The sequence below is a fragment of the Ranitomeya imitator genome, chromosome 9, assembly GCF_032444005.1.
Source record: "Ranitomeya imitator isolate aRanImi1 chromosome 9, aRanImi1.pri, whole genome shotgun sequence".
NCBI lineage: Eukaryota > Metazoa > Chordata > Amphibia > Anura > Dendrobatidae > Ranitomeya > Ranitomeya imitator.
Window position 1 is genome coordinate 119,481,332 of NC_091290.1, and position 14,107 is coordinate 119,495,438.

Here is a 14,107-nt window from a genome sequence, read left to right on the forward strand (position 1 = left end):
TTTCTTACAATTCTGCATTATTCGGTTCCTCAGTTATTCTTATTAGACATTTATGAATAAATTGACAACTGGGCGTTACAGACTGCGGGCGTGTCCCTGCACAGTCTCACACTGTCCAATCAGTGCTGACAGTATCAGAATGTGTATTGACACACCCACCTGACAAGGGAACAGGTAACACCCAGCTGTCAATTTATACATTTCTGTAGGAGGAAAATTAGATATAAATGATGTGCTCCAGAAGTCAAGGTAAATACTGGAAATCACATCTACAGACAAGTCAGGATTCCTCATAGGGCCTCTTTAAATTATTAATCACTATTATACCTTATGGGACAGTATTTCATGTGTCAAAACCAAGGATGAATGTTCCATTAAGCACAAGAAGCCTATCCCTAAGGGTGGCCCTGAGGGAAAGGACCGTTCTTGTGAGAGGCCGTGCTGTATTGATTTCCCGAGCGCTCATAAAACAAATCTTATTAATTTGGAGTTCAAAAGGCATAGAAGAGAGTGGTTTTCACTCACATACCTTATTATGGCTCATACCAGGGCAGTAGGTACACTCCACAAAGATGTAAATCCAGTACTAAATGGAAGCGATCAGGTAAAGGAGATTGTCCAGGCTTGGGATACAAGTCTGCAGTCACTATGTGACTGCAGACTTGTGAACCCCCAGAGAAAGAAAATTGTTCGTATTTATCGTTGTTTGTGTTGCCGGCCTTGGGGTCACGTCTGAAGCTATTTTTATTATTTTATGTGTCTGCAGACTTGTGAATCCTCGCAGCTTGCAGTATGCGAACTGTCAGGATTCTCCGGTGTCGAGGGCGAGAAGTCAAGAGACCGCAAGTATGCTATTTGCACGCTTCCAGCCACATTCCGACAAGACATGCCTAGCCTTGCTCATGTCACTTGTATTGGGAGAGGCAACCCACGTCTAGTCGACATGTGACCACAGGTGTGCAAATCACATGCTTGTGGTAATGCACATGCCAGTTTATGACGCCGGCAACGGAGAACTTTGACACTGAGCGTTGTGAGGATTCACAAGTCTACAGTTACTCTATGTGACTGCAGACTTTACCCGAAGGTCGGACAACCATTTTAAAGCCCTTAACGACCGCTGATACGCCCTTTAGCAGCGGCAGTTATGAGTACTTATTCCTCAGCGCCGCATTTTAACGGCACTGTGAAATAAGTGTATAGCAGCCCCAGCGTCGGAAATTCTCCTAAGTCTCGGTTACCAGGGGTAGCGGAGACCCCAGAGAACATGATTCGGGACGGTTTTTACCATCCCCAGTCTTCTGATCGCTATTATTCACCGAATAACAGAGATCATAAAAAAAAGTCTGATTTTCAATTCATTTCTCTCCTCTGATATGATCTAGCATACCAGAGTAGAGAGGAAATGGGGTCCTCCTAGCCCCCCCCCCCCCAGTACCTCTGCCATCCCTGGACCCTCAGGCTCCATCCCCGGCCCTCCACGTCATCTTCCCGGAAGAAAATAGCAGGTGCATGAGCAGTGCACCTACCGAGATCTGCCAGACAGTACCCAGCAACAATGGGAGATTTTTCCTATTGGTTCATTTTGATCACTGTGATAGACCCTATCGAAGTGATCAAAATAAAAAAAAATAGTAAATCAAACCCCCCTTTTATCACCCCCTTAGTTAGGTAAAAATAAAATAAATTTTTTTTTCATTCTTTGCAGCTAGGGTTAGGGTTGGGGCTAGGGTTAGGGTTGGGGTTAGAGTTAGGATTAGGGTTGGGCTAGGACTAGGGCTAGGGTTAAGGTTGGGGCAAGGGTTAGGGTTGGGGCTATGGCTGTGTTGGGGTTATGGTTGTGGTTAGGGTTGGGATTAGGGTTGGATTTAGAATTGGGGGTTCCACTTTTTAACCAAATCGGGGGTCTCCAAACGCAACATGGCACCTGCCATTGATCCCAGCCAATTTTGCGTTCAAAAAGTCAAACGGTGCTACCTCCCTTCTGAGCTCTGCCATGCACCCAAACAGTGGCTTTCCCCCACATACGGGGTATCGGCGTACTCAGGAGAAATTGCACAACAAATTTTCTGGTCCATTTTCTCCTGATACCCCTTTGAAATTAAAAAAGTTTGGGTTCAAAGTAAATTTTTTTGTGAAAAAAGTAAAATGTTCATTTTTTTCCTTCCACATTGCTTTAGTTCTCGTGAAGCACCTGAAGGGTTAATAACCTTCTTGACTTTTGAGTTTTGCGCACCTTGAGGGGTACAGTTTTTAGAATGGTGTCACTTTTGGGTATTTTCTGTCATATTGACTCCCCAAACTCACTTCAAATGTGAGATGGTCCCAAAAAAAAAAGGTTTTGTAAATTTTGTTGGAAAAATTCGAAATTGCCAGTCAACTTTTAACCCTTAGAACGTACTAACAAAAAAAAAAATTATGGTTCCAAAATTGTGCTGATGTAAAGTAGACATGTGGGAAATGTTATTTAGGAAGTATTTTGTGTGACATATCTTTCTGATTTAAGGGCATGAAAATTAAAAGTTTGAAAATTGCAAAATTTTCAACATTTTTGCCAAAATTCCATTTTTTCATAAATAAACACAAGCCAAGTCAAAGAATTTTTACTACTAACATGAAGTACAATATGTCATGAAAAAAACATTCTCAGAATCAGTGGGATACATTGAAGCGTTCCAGAGTTATAACCTCATAAAGTGACAGTGGACGGAATTGTAAAAGTTGGGCTGATCAGTAGGTCAAAATTGGTTCAGTCACTAATTTTCTTTTCTACAGTGCATCTATGGCCAGATTTCCATGCTGGAAATATCCCCAAAAAGGCCAAGCCATTATATTTTACTGGCAAATCTTATAACTGATCACAGAATTTTTTTTTACTGGGAAAAAAAAACAACCCCTAAGCAGTAGGCATGTGTCACCATATTATTCAGCAGTTCTTTATTGCATAACTACTGTAATCAAAAGCTTTATCATGTGAAGCATGCGGTTCAATGCCAGGCGACCTGCCGCTACATGGCTCATCTAAGAAGAGTGTGCATATATGGCGGAGCAGCTCTCAGCATGTCTGCTCATGACTGCCACCTAGTGGCAACATACACTCTATGGACAAAAGTATTGGGACGCCTACACATCACACCAACCAGGACCTTTTATGACCTCCCGTTCTACATCCATAGGCATTAACACAGAATTGGTCCCCTGTTCGGAGCTGGAATATTTTTCACTTTTCTGGGAAGACTACACAGAACTTAAAATCCTTTATTCACTTGTCCCTTTAAAGTGGTAAATAAATGATGACCTTTCGGTGTTATATCTCACCAGAGTGCGGTTTAAAAGCAGGAAAAAGGAATTCGGGTTTTACAGAAAAGAGCTGAAATATTGATGTCACATGGAGACTGAAGGACGGAAATAATAAACTCCATCAGATAACACAGTAATTGTCTGAAGGTTATGTAACGGTGACTCGGCGACGGACGCTTCCAGTGGTAGACCCACGATCCGGGCTTTCTCCAGTTAGACTTGCGGTTCATTTATGACCCCACCTTTGGGACCAGTTGTGGCCATCGCGTACAGGAATGAAGAGGTGGCGTGTCATGTCTATGGGAGACACAGGAGGTCTGATACCTTGTGACTTGACTGAGGGGCGATTCCAGGCACAGAAGTATGGATGAATGTGTGCCTAGCACAAGTGGTGCTAATGATATGCCGCCAAAAAGCCCTGTTGGGATGAGTCCAGGGGAAGGTTTATCTCAAGGATCTTGGAAAACTCAAAGGCCGGGCTTAACCAAGTCTGTCGTCTTTACACAACTGCAGTACCGAGCACGACTATGCCTAGAAGATCAGGGAAGGGGCCACAGTGCTCCATGGAGTGTGGCACTTTCATACTGCTGATCCCTGAGGGTAAGATGCCTACAGATTGCATATCAATGCCTATCCTAAGGCTGGGCATTCACTTCAACTTAGGCCGCGTGGCCAGACATCACTTTAAGTCACTGCATAATGCACGAGTTTTACACACATGGCCTTGGTATCCGAGGCTCCACTCTCTTCTCTTTGGTCCGCTGCCATCAGTTGTGCTCCACGTCGGGCTTTGCAGGTTGCCTGGGGTGAATTAATCACATCTTCTCCCAGTGACGCACACCTGTGTCTTGGGATTGAGACTCTAGTCCTATGTTTGCTGTGCTCTTTGTGATTGCATTCATCCTCGTTTGCTTCCATTTCATTCATCCTGAGATTCCTGTGTGTGACAAGTCCTCGTTGACCACATGCCTTCCTGCTTACTGCATCAATGCCTGGGGGCTGCGTGCACCAGTTGATCCTAAAAAGGGTTACAAAAAATCAGAACAAGTTAGATTTTTTTTGGCAACTTGCTTGTCGTGCTTGCTTGCAGTACCTTGCAGGTTGCAACATGACCCTATTCAACTGTCTAGTGCTGCTTTGTAGCAGCGGCACGGCGCGATCTTCAGCCACGCAACCTGCATTGTCATGTAGCCCGAGTTAAAAAATAGACGATCATTGTGTTTTACCATAAAACTGTATTAAGGCACAGAGCGAGTCCACAGTGACATTACCAATGAAATCGCTAGATTCTAATTGTACAAAGGGAGAAGAACTTATCAATTCCAGCAGGGTCTAGCATGAGCTGCAATAATAAAGGATGAATCATTGGACAAACTCAAGTCTCGCTCTGCGCCAATTCCGACTCCAGGAAAGATGAAAGCTGCTTCAGAAACAGGCTTCAGGAATGTAATGGACGGGATAAAAAGACCGGGAGATCTGATCCTATAAAGGGCCAGTATGAAGCTATCCGCGGTGACAGCTCTGATGGATGGTGGGAATTGTCTGAATCGCTGCATGCTGACTCTAAAGCACCATCACGGCGACAACAAAGAAACGTAAATGAAATCCATAAATCTGGAAGAGTAAAGAGACAAGGGAAAAATCTAAAGCCCTATCCCACCAGGAACTAGAGGGAGCAGGCAGAATACTGTGCCTTCTCACTCACTGCCATTCGGGCCTGAAGGTTTATTATCCCCGGAGTTTGCAGCGATTGCAACATTATTTTTATCATTAACATATCATACATGTATTTTCATTTACAGTTCAACACTTAAATCAAGATTTTATTTATAAGGCTCTGTGCCCACACTCACGAGGAATACTATTAATGAATAGAGTCATTAATAGTGTTGCCTCCTCATCCAAAAATTGTAAAATTACATAGTGCTTATAAAACCAAGCAACTCTGCAACTTACCTCTTATTAAAAAACAATTATGTCATACTCTGCTGCTTGTTGTCTGAGTTACCGGCCACCTTTGCCGTCTATCAGCAGTGGACGGACTCCTTGTAGGCTCTTTGCTATAGAGATTGTAAGCAATGTTCTGAAGCTGGCCAAATCACTGGATCTAGCGATCCTCGGTGACCCTACACTCCTCCTAAGGCCGGTTTCACACATCAGTGGCTCCGGTACGTGAGGTGACAGTTTCCTCACGTACCGGAGACACTGACTCACGTAGACACATTAAAATCAATGTGTCTCTGCACATGTCAGCGTGTTTTCACAGACCGTGTGTCCGTTTGGAAAACACGGAGACATGTCAGTGTTTGTGGGAGCGCACGGATTACACGGACCCATTAAAGTCAATGGGTCCGTGTAAAACACGTACCGCACACGGATGCTCTCCGTGTGCCGTGCAGGAGACAGCGCTAGTGTAAGCGCTGTCCCCCCAGCTTGTGGTGCTGAAGCCCCATTCATTTCTTCTCTCCAGCAGCGTTCGCTGTAGAGAAGGAATGAAAAATCTTTTTTTTTTTCAATAAAGTTCCCGGTAATCTCTCCCCTCCCACCCCGTGCGCCCGCCCGCTGGCATTAAAATACTTACCCAGCTCCCTCGGCGCTTCCATCCTCTCAGCGTCGCACCTCTTCCTGCATGAGCGGTCACGTGGTGTCGTACGTTACAGTGATGAATATGCGGCTCCACCTCCCATAGGGGTGGAGCCGCATATTCATCACTGTAATAAGCGGCACCACGTGACCGCTCATACAGGAAGAGCTGCCAGCGCTGAGAGGAGAGAGGAGACATCGCGGGAGCTAGGTATTTCTATGCAAGGGGCCGGGCGGCGCATGGGGGATGGGAGGCGGGAGCTCACCAGCAAACTTTATTTTTAACAAAAAATAACAAAAATTTGATCTTTCATCTCTTCTCTCCTGTGGGGGAGAAGAGATGAATGCCGGCTTCAGCACCACGCAGGGGGGACAGCGCTTAGTGTAGCGCTGTCTCTCCTGCACGGTCCGTGTGGTCCTCAGGCGGCACACGGATGCCGCACGTGTGCCACACTGATGTGCCACGTGAGCACACGGACACGGATAATTCCGGTACCGGAATTATCTGGACGTGTGGAACAGGCCTCAGGTGCAGCATCGGACAGCTCAAAATTTGGGCTACCAAAGCTATAATGCTACTAGTCCAAAATAGTATTCACGAAGCCCAGAGGCAGGAGAGCGGTGCAGAGGGAATCTATGGCCATTTCGACCATGTGCTAAGTTCAGATCTGCCAAATTCTGGAAAGCTCCTTAAGGTTCACCCTAAGAGACCGTTCACAAGTCACGGACTTAGGCACAGATTCTGAATCCACAACAAATCTGCAAAAATGTTGCTTTAATTGTGAGGGTTATTGTAACTCGAATCACGAGCTTCGAAAAAAAAGCTCCCCAAAAATCTCCTGCAGAGTAACCATGAGAAGCCACATTATTTTTACAGATTGAATAACAATGGGGCAAATCCTCCCAGAAATCCAAAAGTCAGCATCTAATTTCCGACACAGGTCCTCTTGTAAAATTCACTTTTGGAATCATCCTAGGACCTGATGAAGACGCCCATTTTTCTGTTCTTGTTTTTTCCACAGATGGTACACATCCTCATTAGTCTATGGGATTGCTCACATGTCCGTGTCTTGATCTGAGTCATGGATCAAACTTTCACATGTAAATCAATGGGTCTAAGAAAAAAAAAAACAAGACGGTTTATTGATGCCTTCCGAGTTCTGCCATTTTTCTTCTAATGAGAAGCTTGGATTTTTATGTTTTGCGTATGAGAAAAATGGCGGACAGATGATTGTATAAATAGGAAAAATATGTGTGTTACTCCATCAAACAAATATATACAAACAATAAATGTTTTATCTCTTTCAGACGACCCCTTTAGTGCCATTTGGAAGAAAATAAATAACAGCGTTTTGGAGATGGGAAAACGGATGAGACTGTCCGGATTACTACAGCAGCCTTCTGAACTTGGCCTTAGACTATAGATTCACACACTTTCTCAAGACATTTGCAGAATCGCAGCAAATTCCATCCCCCAATATCAGCACCCTAAGGTGACAGCTACCTGTTTTGTGGCTAGTGGCATTTTATAAGTCCATTATCCTATCCTGCATTTAGCAGCTTACCAGCTTGGCAGGACGGAAGTCGGCTGTATTGCTTACTGAGCATTATATGAAAGGCCGGATTGTTTTCGTAGAGCAAAGTTTGCTGTTCACCCCTTCCCTAATGAGCCAAAGTAGTTAAGGTATTGAGAATACTTTACCGTACCAAGAGCAGAGACCAAAAACACTTACAGGTTGTAGGTTTTGTACTATAGTGTTTTATTACAAGAAAATTATATATTTTTAGCCAGAAAAAAAATATTTAAAATTAAGAATTCTTATTCGTTGATACATTTTAATGCCTAAAAGCAAGAGATTACTCAGGTCTCTTCATCAGACGTAGATGAAGAGCTGTCTAGAAAGTTTGCTATTTGTTACCATCTTTTGAGTCAGCAATTAAAATGTATCAACCGCTTAGAACTCTCAATTTTCGATACTTTTTTATTGTTTTATTGAGCTGTCATTCTGCACTTATCCTCTAGGGGCCCCCATAATACTGTATGTCATTGTCCTAGTGCGCTGGGTCTTGGATCTATCCTCTCCTGACCCCAGAATTTCCCTCTCCCTGTAGTAAAACGTGCCGATATCCTTGCATGACCTGATAATTCTGCTATTATCACACTTCGGTATGGAGTAGACAGCGAACTCAGAAGCACAAGTGTCTCCTGCCCACTGTGATTTTTTTATGCATGAGAACATAGGCTTAGGCAAAAGATGACAATGATGAATCTGGGCCCGAGTGCAGAGGTAAGCCTACTGGAGTAAGGTTCGCCAAATGTATTAAAGGGAATCGATCAGCAGGTTTTTGCTGTGTAATCTAAGAACAACATAGTGTAGAGGAAGAGAGCCTGATTCCAGTGATGTGTCATTTACTGGGCTTTATTTTGTTGTTTCAATACAATCAGTGTTTTATCAGCAGGAGATTATCACTACAGGACTAGGTGTCTCGTGCCTCCTGGTCTAACCAGGTTCCCACCATGGATTAACAGCTTTCTGTCAATATATAGTGTACCCAGAGAGCAACCAATCAGTGATGTGGGCGGAGTTATACACCGCTCAGCATTCAGAGCTCTGCTGCATGAAAAAGTCGACAGTTTCCTGGATGAAACTCAGGTGATTTCTCACACACTCATCTGCAGGCACCCTTAGACTGTCGGCCGAACAAGGTGATACCCGCGAGTTTGGCCGACATTAGTCTGATGTGTATGGGGGACTTTAACTACTAGCTAGGGCATATTTTAGGCAAAATGGGGCCCTGGGCAAAAGTTTAAAGTGGGGCCCCAAATGCTCACATATTGCACCATTACACAGAAACATTTCGGTCGTATTTACCGTATTTTTCAGACTATAAGACGCACACAAATGTTCAGAAGAAAAATAGGGAAAAAAATGAATGCGTCAAATGGGGGTCGGTCTTACAGTCGGAATTATTCAGCTTAGCGAGGGGTCGGGTGTGATCAGGAGTGCTGTGGAGCGGAGCCACAGGAGGTGTTCGGTGGTCTGGCTATGATCTGACTCATCCCAGGCTGGTGCGGCAGGTTCGGTGGTGTGGGGGCTCTGCCATTTTGCGAAAGCCCCTACACATCCATCCCAGGCTGCTGCATGGCAGTTTTGGAGATGCTCGGTGGTGTGGAGACTCCGCTGACATTTTGTGAAAGCCCAGAGCCCCCACACTTCCATTGCTGTGGTCTCCAGGAAAATGGCCGCCGGAGGCTGCGCATGCGCAGAATGAGATCTCAGCACCAAGATCTCATCTCCCGAGATCTCAATCTACTCATGCACTGCCTCCGGCAGACATTTTCCTGTAGGCCAACGCATTACAGCAATGGAAATGCGGGGGCTCCGGGATTTCACAAAATGTCGGCGGAGCCCCCACACCACCGAGCATCTGCGAAACTGCTACACATCACCCAGGGCTGAGACTCCTGGTAAGTACAGTACATCCGGACTATAACACGAACCTCCATTTTCCGCCAAAATTTTTTGGGGAAAAAGTGAATCTTATAGTCCGAAAAATACGGTACATGCTCTGAGTTCAGGTCATTAAATGAGCGTGAGTGTTGTGAATTCTGTGGCAGACCTCCCTCCTGTGGTCACAAGTGATACTTCGGCTGATTCTCTCTGTGAGCTTCCGTTGGTGGAGGAAAGTGGTACTGCGGCTTCTGAGTTTCCTTCTTCAGGTGATGTGGTGAAGTCGTTAGGTGCTGCTCTATTTAACTCCACCTAGTGCTTTGATCCTGGCCTCCAGTCAATGTTCTAGTATTGGACCTGTTTCCTCCTGGATCGTTCCTGTGGCCTGCTGCTCTGCATAAGCTAAGTTCCGCTTTGCTATTTTGTTTGCTGTTTTTTTTCTGTCCAGCTTGTCTATTTGTTTTTTCCTGCTTGCTGGAAGCTCTGGGACGCAGAGGGTGTACCTCCGTGCCGTTAGTTCGGTACGGAGGGTCTTTTTACCCCCTTTGCGTGGTTTTTGTAGGGTTTTGTGTTGACCGCAAAGTTACCTTTCCTATCCTCGCTCTGTTCAGAAAGTCGGGCCTCAATTTGCTAAATCTATTTCATCTCTACGTTTGTCTTTTCATCTTAACTCACAGTCATTATATGTGGGGGCTGCCTTTTCCTTTGGGGTATTTCTCTGAGGCAATGTAGGCTTATTTTCTATCTTTAGGCTAGCTAGTTTCTCAGGCTGTGCCGAGTTGCATAGGGAGCGTTAGGCGCAATCAACGGCTGCCTCTAGTGTGGTTGGAGAGGATTAGGGATTGCGGTCAGCAGAGTTCCCACGTCTCAGAGCTCGTTCTATGTTTTTGGGTTATTGTCAGGTCACTGTATGTGCTCTGACCTCTATGTCCATTGTGGTACTGAATTACCTTATAACAGTACTGGAGGCCAAAAGTACTAATGATTCTCAATAGAGGGAAAAAAGAAGTTCTGAGACCATTTTTTTTCTCTGCACTGTGTTTTGCCTTTTTTTTTCCCTAGACATTTGGGTGGTTCAGGACACAGGTGTAGCGATGGACATTAAAGGTCTGTCTTCATGTGTGGATCAGCTCACGGCAAGAGTACAAAATATTCAAGACTTTGTGGTTCAGAATTTAAGTTAGAACCGAGAATTCCTATTCCTGATTTGTTTTTTGGAGATAGAACTAAATTTCTGAGTTTCAAAAATAATTGTAAACTATTTCTGGCTTTGAAACCTTGCTCCTCTGGTGACCCAGTTCAACAAGTTAGGATCATTATTTCTTTTTTACGTGGCGACCCTCAGGACTGGGCATTTTCTCTTGCGTCAGGAGATCCTGCATTAAGTAATATCGATGTGTTTTTCCTGGCGCTCGGATTGCTGTACGATGAACCTAATTCAGTGGATCAGGCAAAGAAAAATTTGCTGGCTCTGTGTCAGGGTCAGGATGAGATAGAGGTATATTGTCAGAAATTTAGAAAGTGGTCCGTACTCACTCAATGGAATGAAGGTGCGCTCGCAGCTATTTTCAGAAAAGGTCTCTCTGAAGCCCTTAAGGATGTCATGGTGGGATTTCCTATGCCTGCTGGTCTGAATGAGTCTATGTCTTTTGCCATTCAGATCGGTCGACGCTTGCGCGAGCATAAATCTGTGCACCATTTGGCGGTATTACCTGAGCTTAAACCTGAGCCTATGCAGTGTGATAGGACTTTGACCAGAGTTGAACGGCAAGAACACAGACGTCTGAATGGGCTGTGTTTCTACTGTGGTGATTCCACTCATGCTATCTCTGATTGTCCTAAGCGCACTAAGCGGTTCGCTAGGTCTGCCACCATTGGTAATGTACAGTCAAAATTTCTTCTGTCCGTTAACTTGATCTGCTCTTTGTCATCGTATTCTGTCATGGCATTTGTGGATTCAGGCGCTGCCCTGAATTTGATGGATTTGGATTATGCTAAACGTTGTGGGTTTTTCTTGGAGCCCTTGCAGTGTCCTATTCCATTGAGAGGTATTGATGCTACGCCTTTGGCCAAGAATAAGCCTCAGTACTGGACCCAGCTGACCATGTGCATGGCTCCTGCACATCAGGAGGTTATTCGCTTTCTGGTGTTGCATAATCTGCATGATGTGGTCGTGTTGGGGTTGCCATGGCTACAAGTCCATAATCCAGTATTAGATTGGAAATCCATGTCTGTGTCCAGCTGGGGTTGTCAGGGGGTACATGGTGATGTCCCATTTCTGACTATTTCGTCATCCACCCCTTCTGAGGTTCCAGAGTTCTTGTCTGATTACCGGGATGTATTTGATGAGCCCAAGTCCGATACCCTACCTCCGCATAGGGATTGTGATTGTGCTATCGATTTGATTCCTGGTAGTAAATTCCCAAAAGGTCAACTGTTTAATTTATCTGTGCCTGAGCACGCCGCTATGCGGAGTTATGTGAAGGAGTCCTTGGAGAAGGGGCATATTCGCCCGTCATCGTCACCATTAGGAGCAGGGTTCTTTTTTGTAGCCAAGAAGGATGGTTCACTGAGACCTTGTATAGATTACCGCCTTCTAAATAAGATCACGGTTAAATTTCAGCACCCCTTGCCGTTGTTATCTGATTTGTTTGCTCGGATTAAGGGGGCTAGTTGGTTCACCAAGATAGATCTTCGTGGTGCGTATAATCTTGTGCGTATTAAGCGAGGCGATGAATGGAAAACTGCATTTAATACGCCCGAGGGCCATTTTGAGTATCTAGTAATGCCATTCGGACTTGCCAATCCTCCATCAGTGTTTCAGTCCTTTATGCATGACATCTTCCGAGAGTACCTGGATAAATTCCTGATTGTGTACTTGGATGACATTTTGATCTTCTCGGATGATTGGGAGTCTCATGTGAAGCAGGTCAGAACGGTTTTTCAGGTCCTGCGTGCTAATTCTTTGTTTGTGAAGGGATCAAAGTGTCTCTTTGGTGTTCAGAAGGTTTCATTTTTGGGGTTCATCTTTTCCCCTTCTACTATCGAGATGGACCCTGTTAAGGTCCAAGCCATCCATGATTGGACTCAGCCGACATCTCTGAAAAGTCTGCAAAAGTTCCTGGGCTTTGCTAATTTTTATCGTCGCTTCATCTGCAATTTTTCTAGTATTGCTAAACCATTGACCGATTTGCCCAAGAAGGGTGCTGATGTGGTCAATTGGTCTTCTGCTGCTGTGGAAGCTTTTCAAGAGTTGAAGCGTCGTTTTTCTTCTGCCCCTGTGTTGTGTCAACCAGATGTTTCGCTTCCGTTCCAGGTCGAGGTTGATGCTTCTGAGATTGGAGCAGGGGCTGTTTTGTCGCAGAGAAGTTCTGATTGCTCGGTGATGAAACCATGCGCCTTCTTTTCCAGGAAGTTTTCGCCTGCTGAGCGAAATTATGATGTGGGCAATCGAGAGTTGCTGGCCATGAAGTGGGCATTCGAGGAGTGGCGTCATTGGCTTGAAGGAGCTAAGCATCGCGTGGTGGTCTTGACTGATCATAAGAACTTGACTTATCTCGAGTCTGCCAAGCGGTTGAATCCTAGACAGGCTCGTTGGTCGCTGTTTTTTGCCCGTTTTGACTTTGTGATTTCGTACCTTCCGGGCTCTAAAAATGTGAAGGCGGATGCTCCGTCTAGGAGTTTTGTGCCCGACTCTCCGGGTTTATCTGAGCCGGCGGGTATCCTCAAAGAGGGAGTAATTGTGTCTGCCATCTCCCCTGATTTACGGCGGGTGCTGCAAAAATTTCAGGCTAATAAACCTGATCGTTGCCCAGCGGAGAAACTGTTTGTCCCTGATAGGTGGACGAATAAAGTTATCTCTGAGGTTCATTGTTCGGTGTTGGCTGGTCATCCTGGAATCTTTGGTACCAGAGAGTTAGTGGCTAGATCCTTTTGGTGGCCATCTCTGTCGCGGGATGTGCGTTCTTTTGCGCAGTCCTGTGGGATTTGTGCTCGGGCTAAGCCCTGCTGTTCTCGTGCCAGTGGGTTGCTTTTGCCCTTGCCGGTCCCGAAGAGGCCTTGGACACATATCTCTATGGATTTTATTTCAGATCTTCCCGTCTCTCAAAAGATGTCAGTCATTTGGGTGGTCTGTGATCGCTTCTCTAAGATGGTCCATTTGGTACCCTTGTCTAAATTACCTTCCTCCTCTGATTTGGTGCCATTGTTCTTCCAGCATGTGGTTCGTTTACATGGCTGTTATGTAGGCAATCCAGTGACACAGTGTGCCAGCAATCAGAGCACATACAGAGATCTGACAATAACCCAAAAACAATAGAACGAGCTCTGAGACGTGGAATCTCTGTAGACCGCAATACCTGAACCTATCCTAAACACAACTAAAGGCAGCTGTGGATTGCGCCTGACACTACCTATGCAACTCGGCACAGCCTGAGGAGCTGACTAGCCTGAAGATAGAAAAACAAGCCTGACTTGCCTCAGAGAAATACCCCAAAGGAAAAGGCAGCCCCCCACATATAATGACTGTTAGCAAGATGAAAAGACAAACGTAGGGATGAAATAGATTCAGCAAAGTGAGGCCCGATATTCTAGATAGAGCGAGGATAGCAAAGAGAACTTTGCAGTCTACAAAAAACCCTAAAGCAAAAAACCACGCAAAGGGGGCAAAAAGACCCACCGTGCCGAACTAACGGCACAGCGGTACACCCTTTGCGTCTCAGAGCTTCCAGCAAAACGAATTGACAAGCTGGACAGAAAAAGTAGCAACAAAA

The 14,107-nt window shown here is 45.2% G+C and overlaps 1 protein-coding gene across 1 annotated transcript in view; it reads left to right on the top strand.

Annotated features, from left to right (window-relative positions):
• The first annotated feature begins 8,073 nt into the window (after positions 1-8,073).
• Positions 8,074-14,107, top strand: part of CBFB (core-binding factor subunit beta) — a 40,923-nt gene continuing 34,889 nt past the window's right edge. Inside the window, exon 1 of the mRNA XM_069738723.1 lies at positions 8,074-8,171. Coding sequence (XP_069594824.1) covers positions 8,139-8,171 — 33 coding nt within the window. The 5' untranslated portion in view covers positions 8,074-8,138. The remainder of the gene's footprint in view (positions 8,172-14,107) is intronic.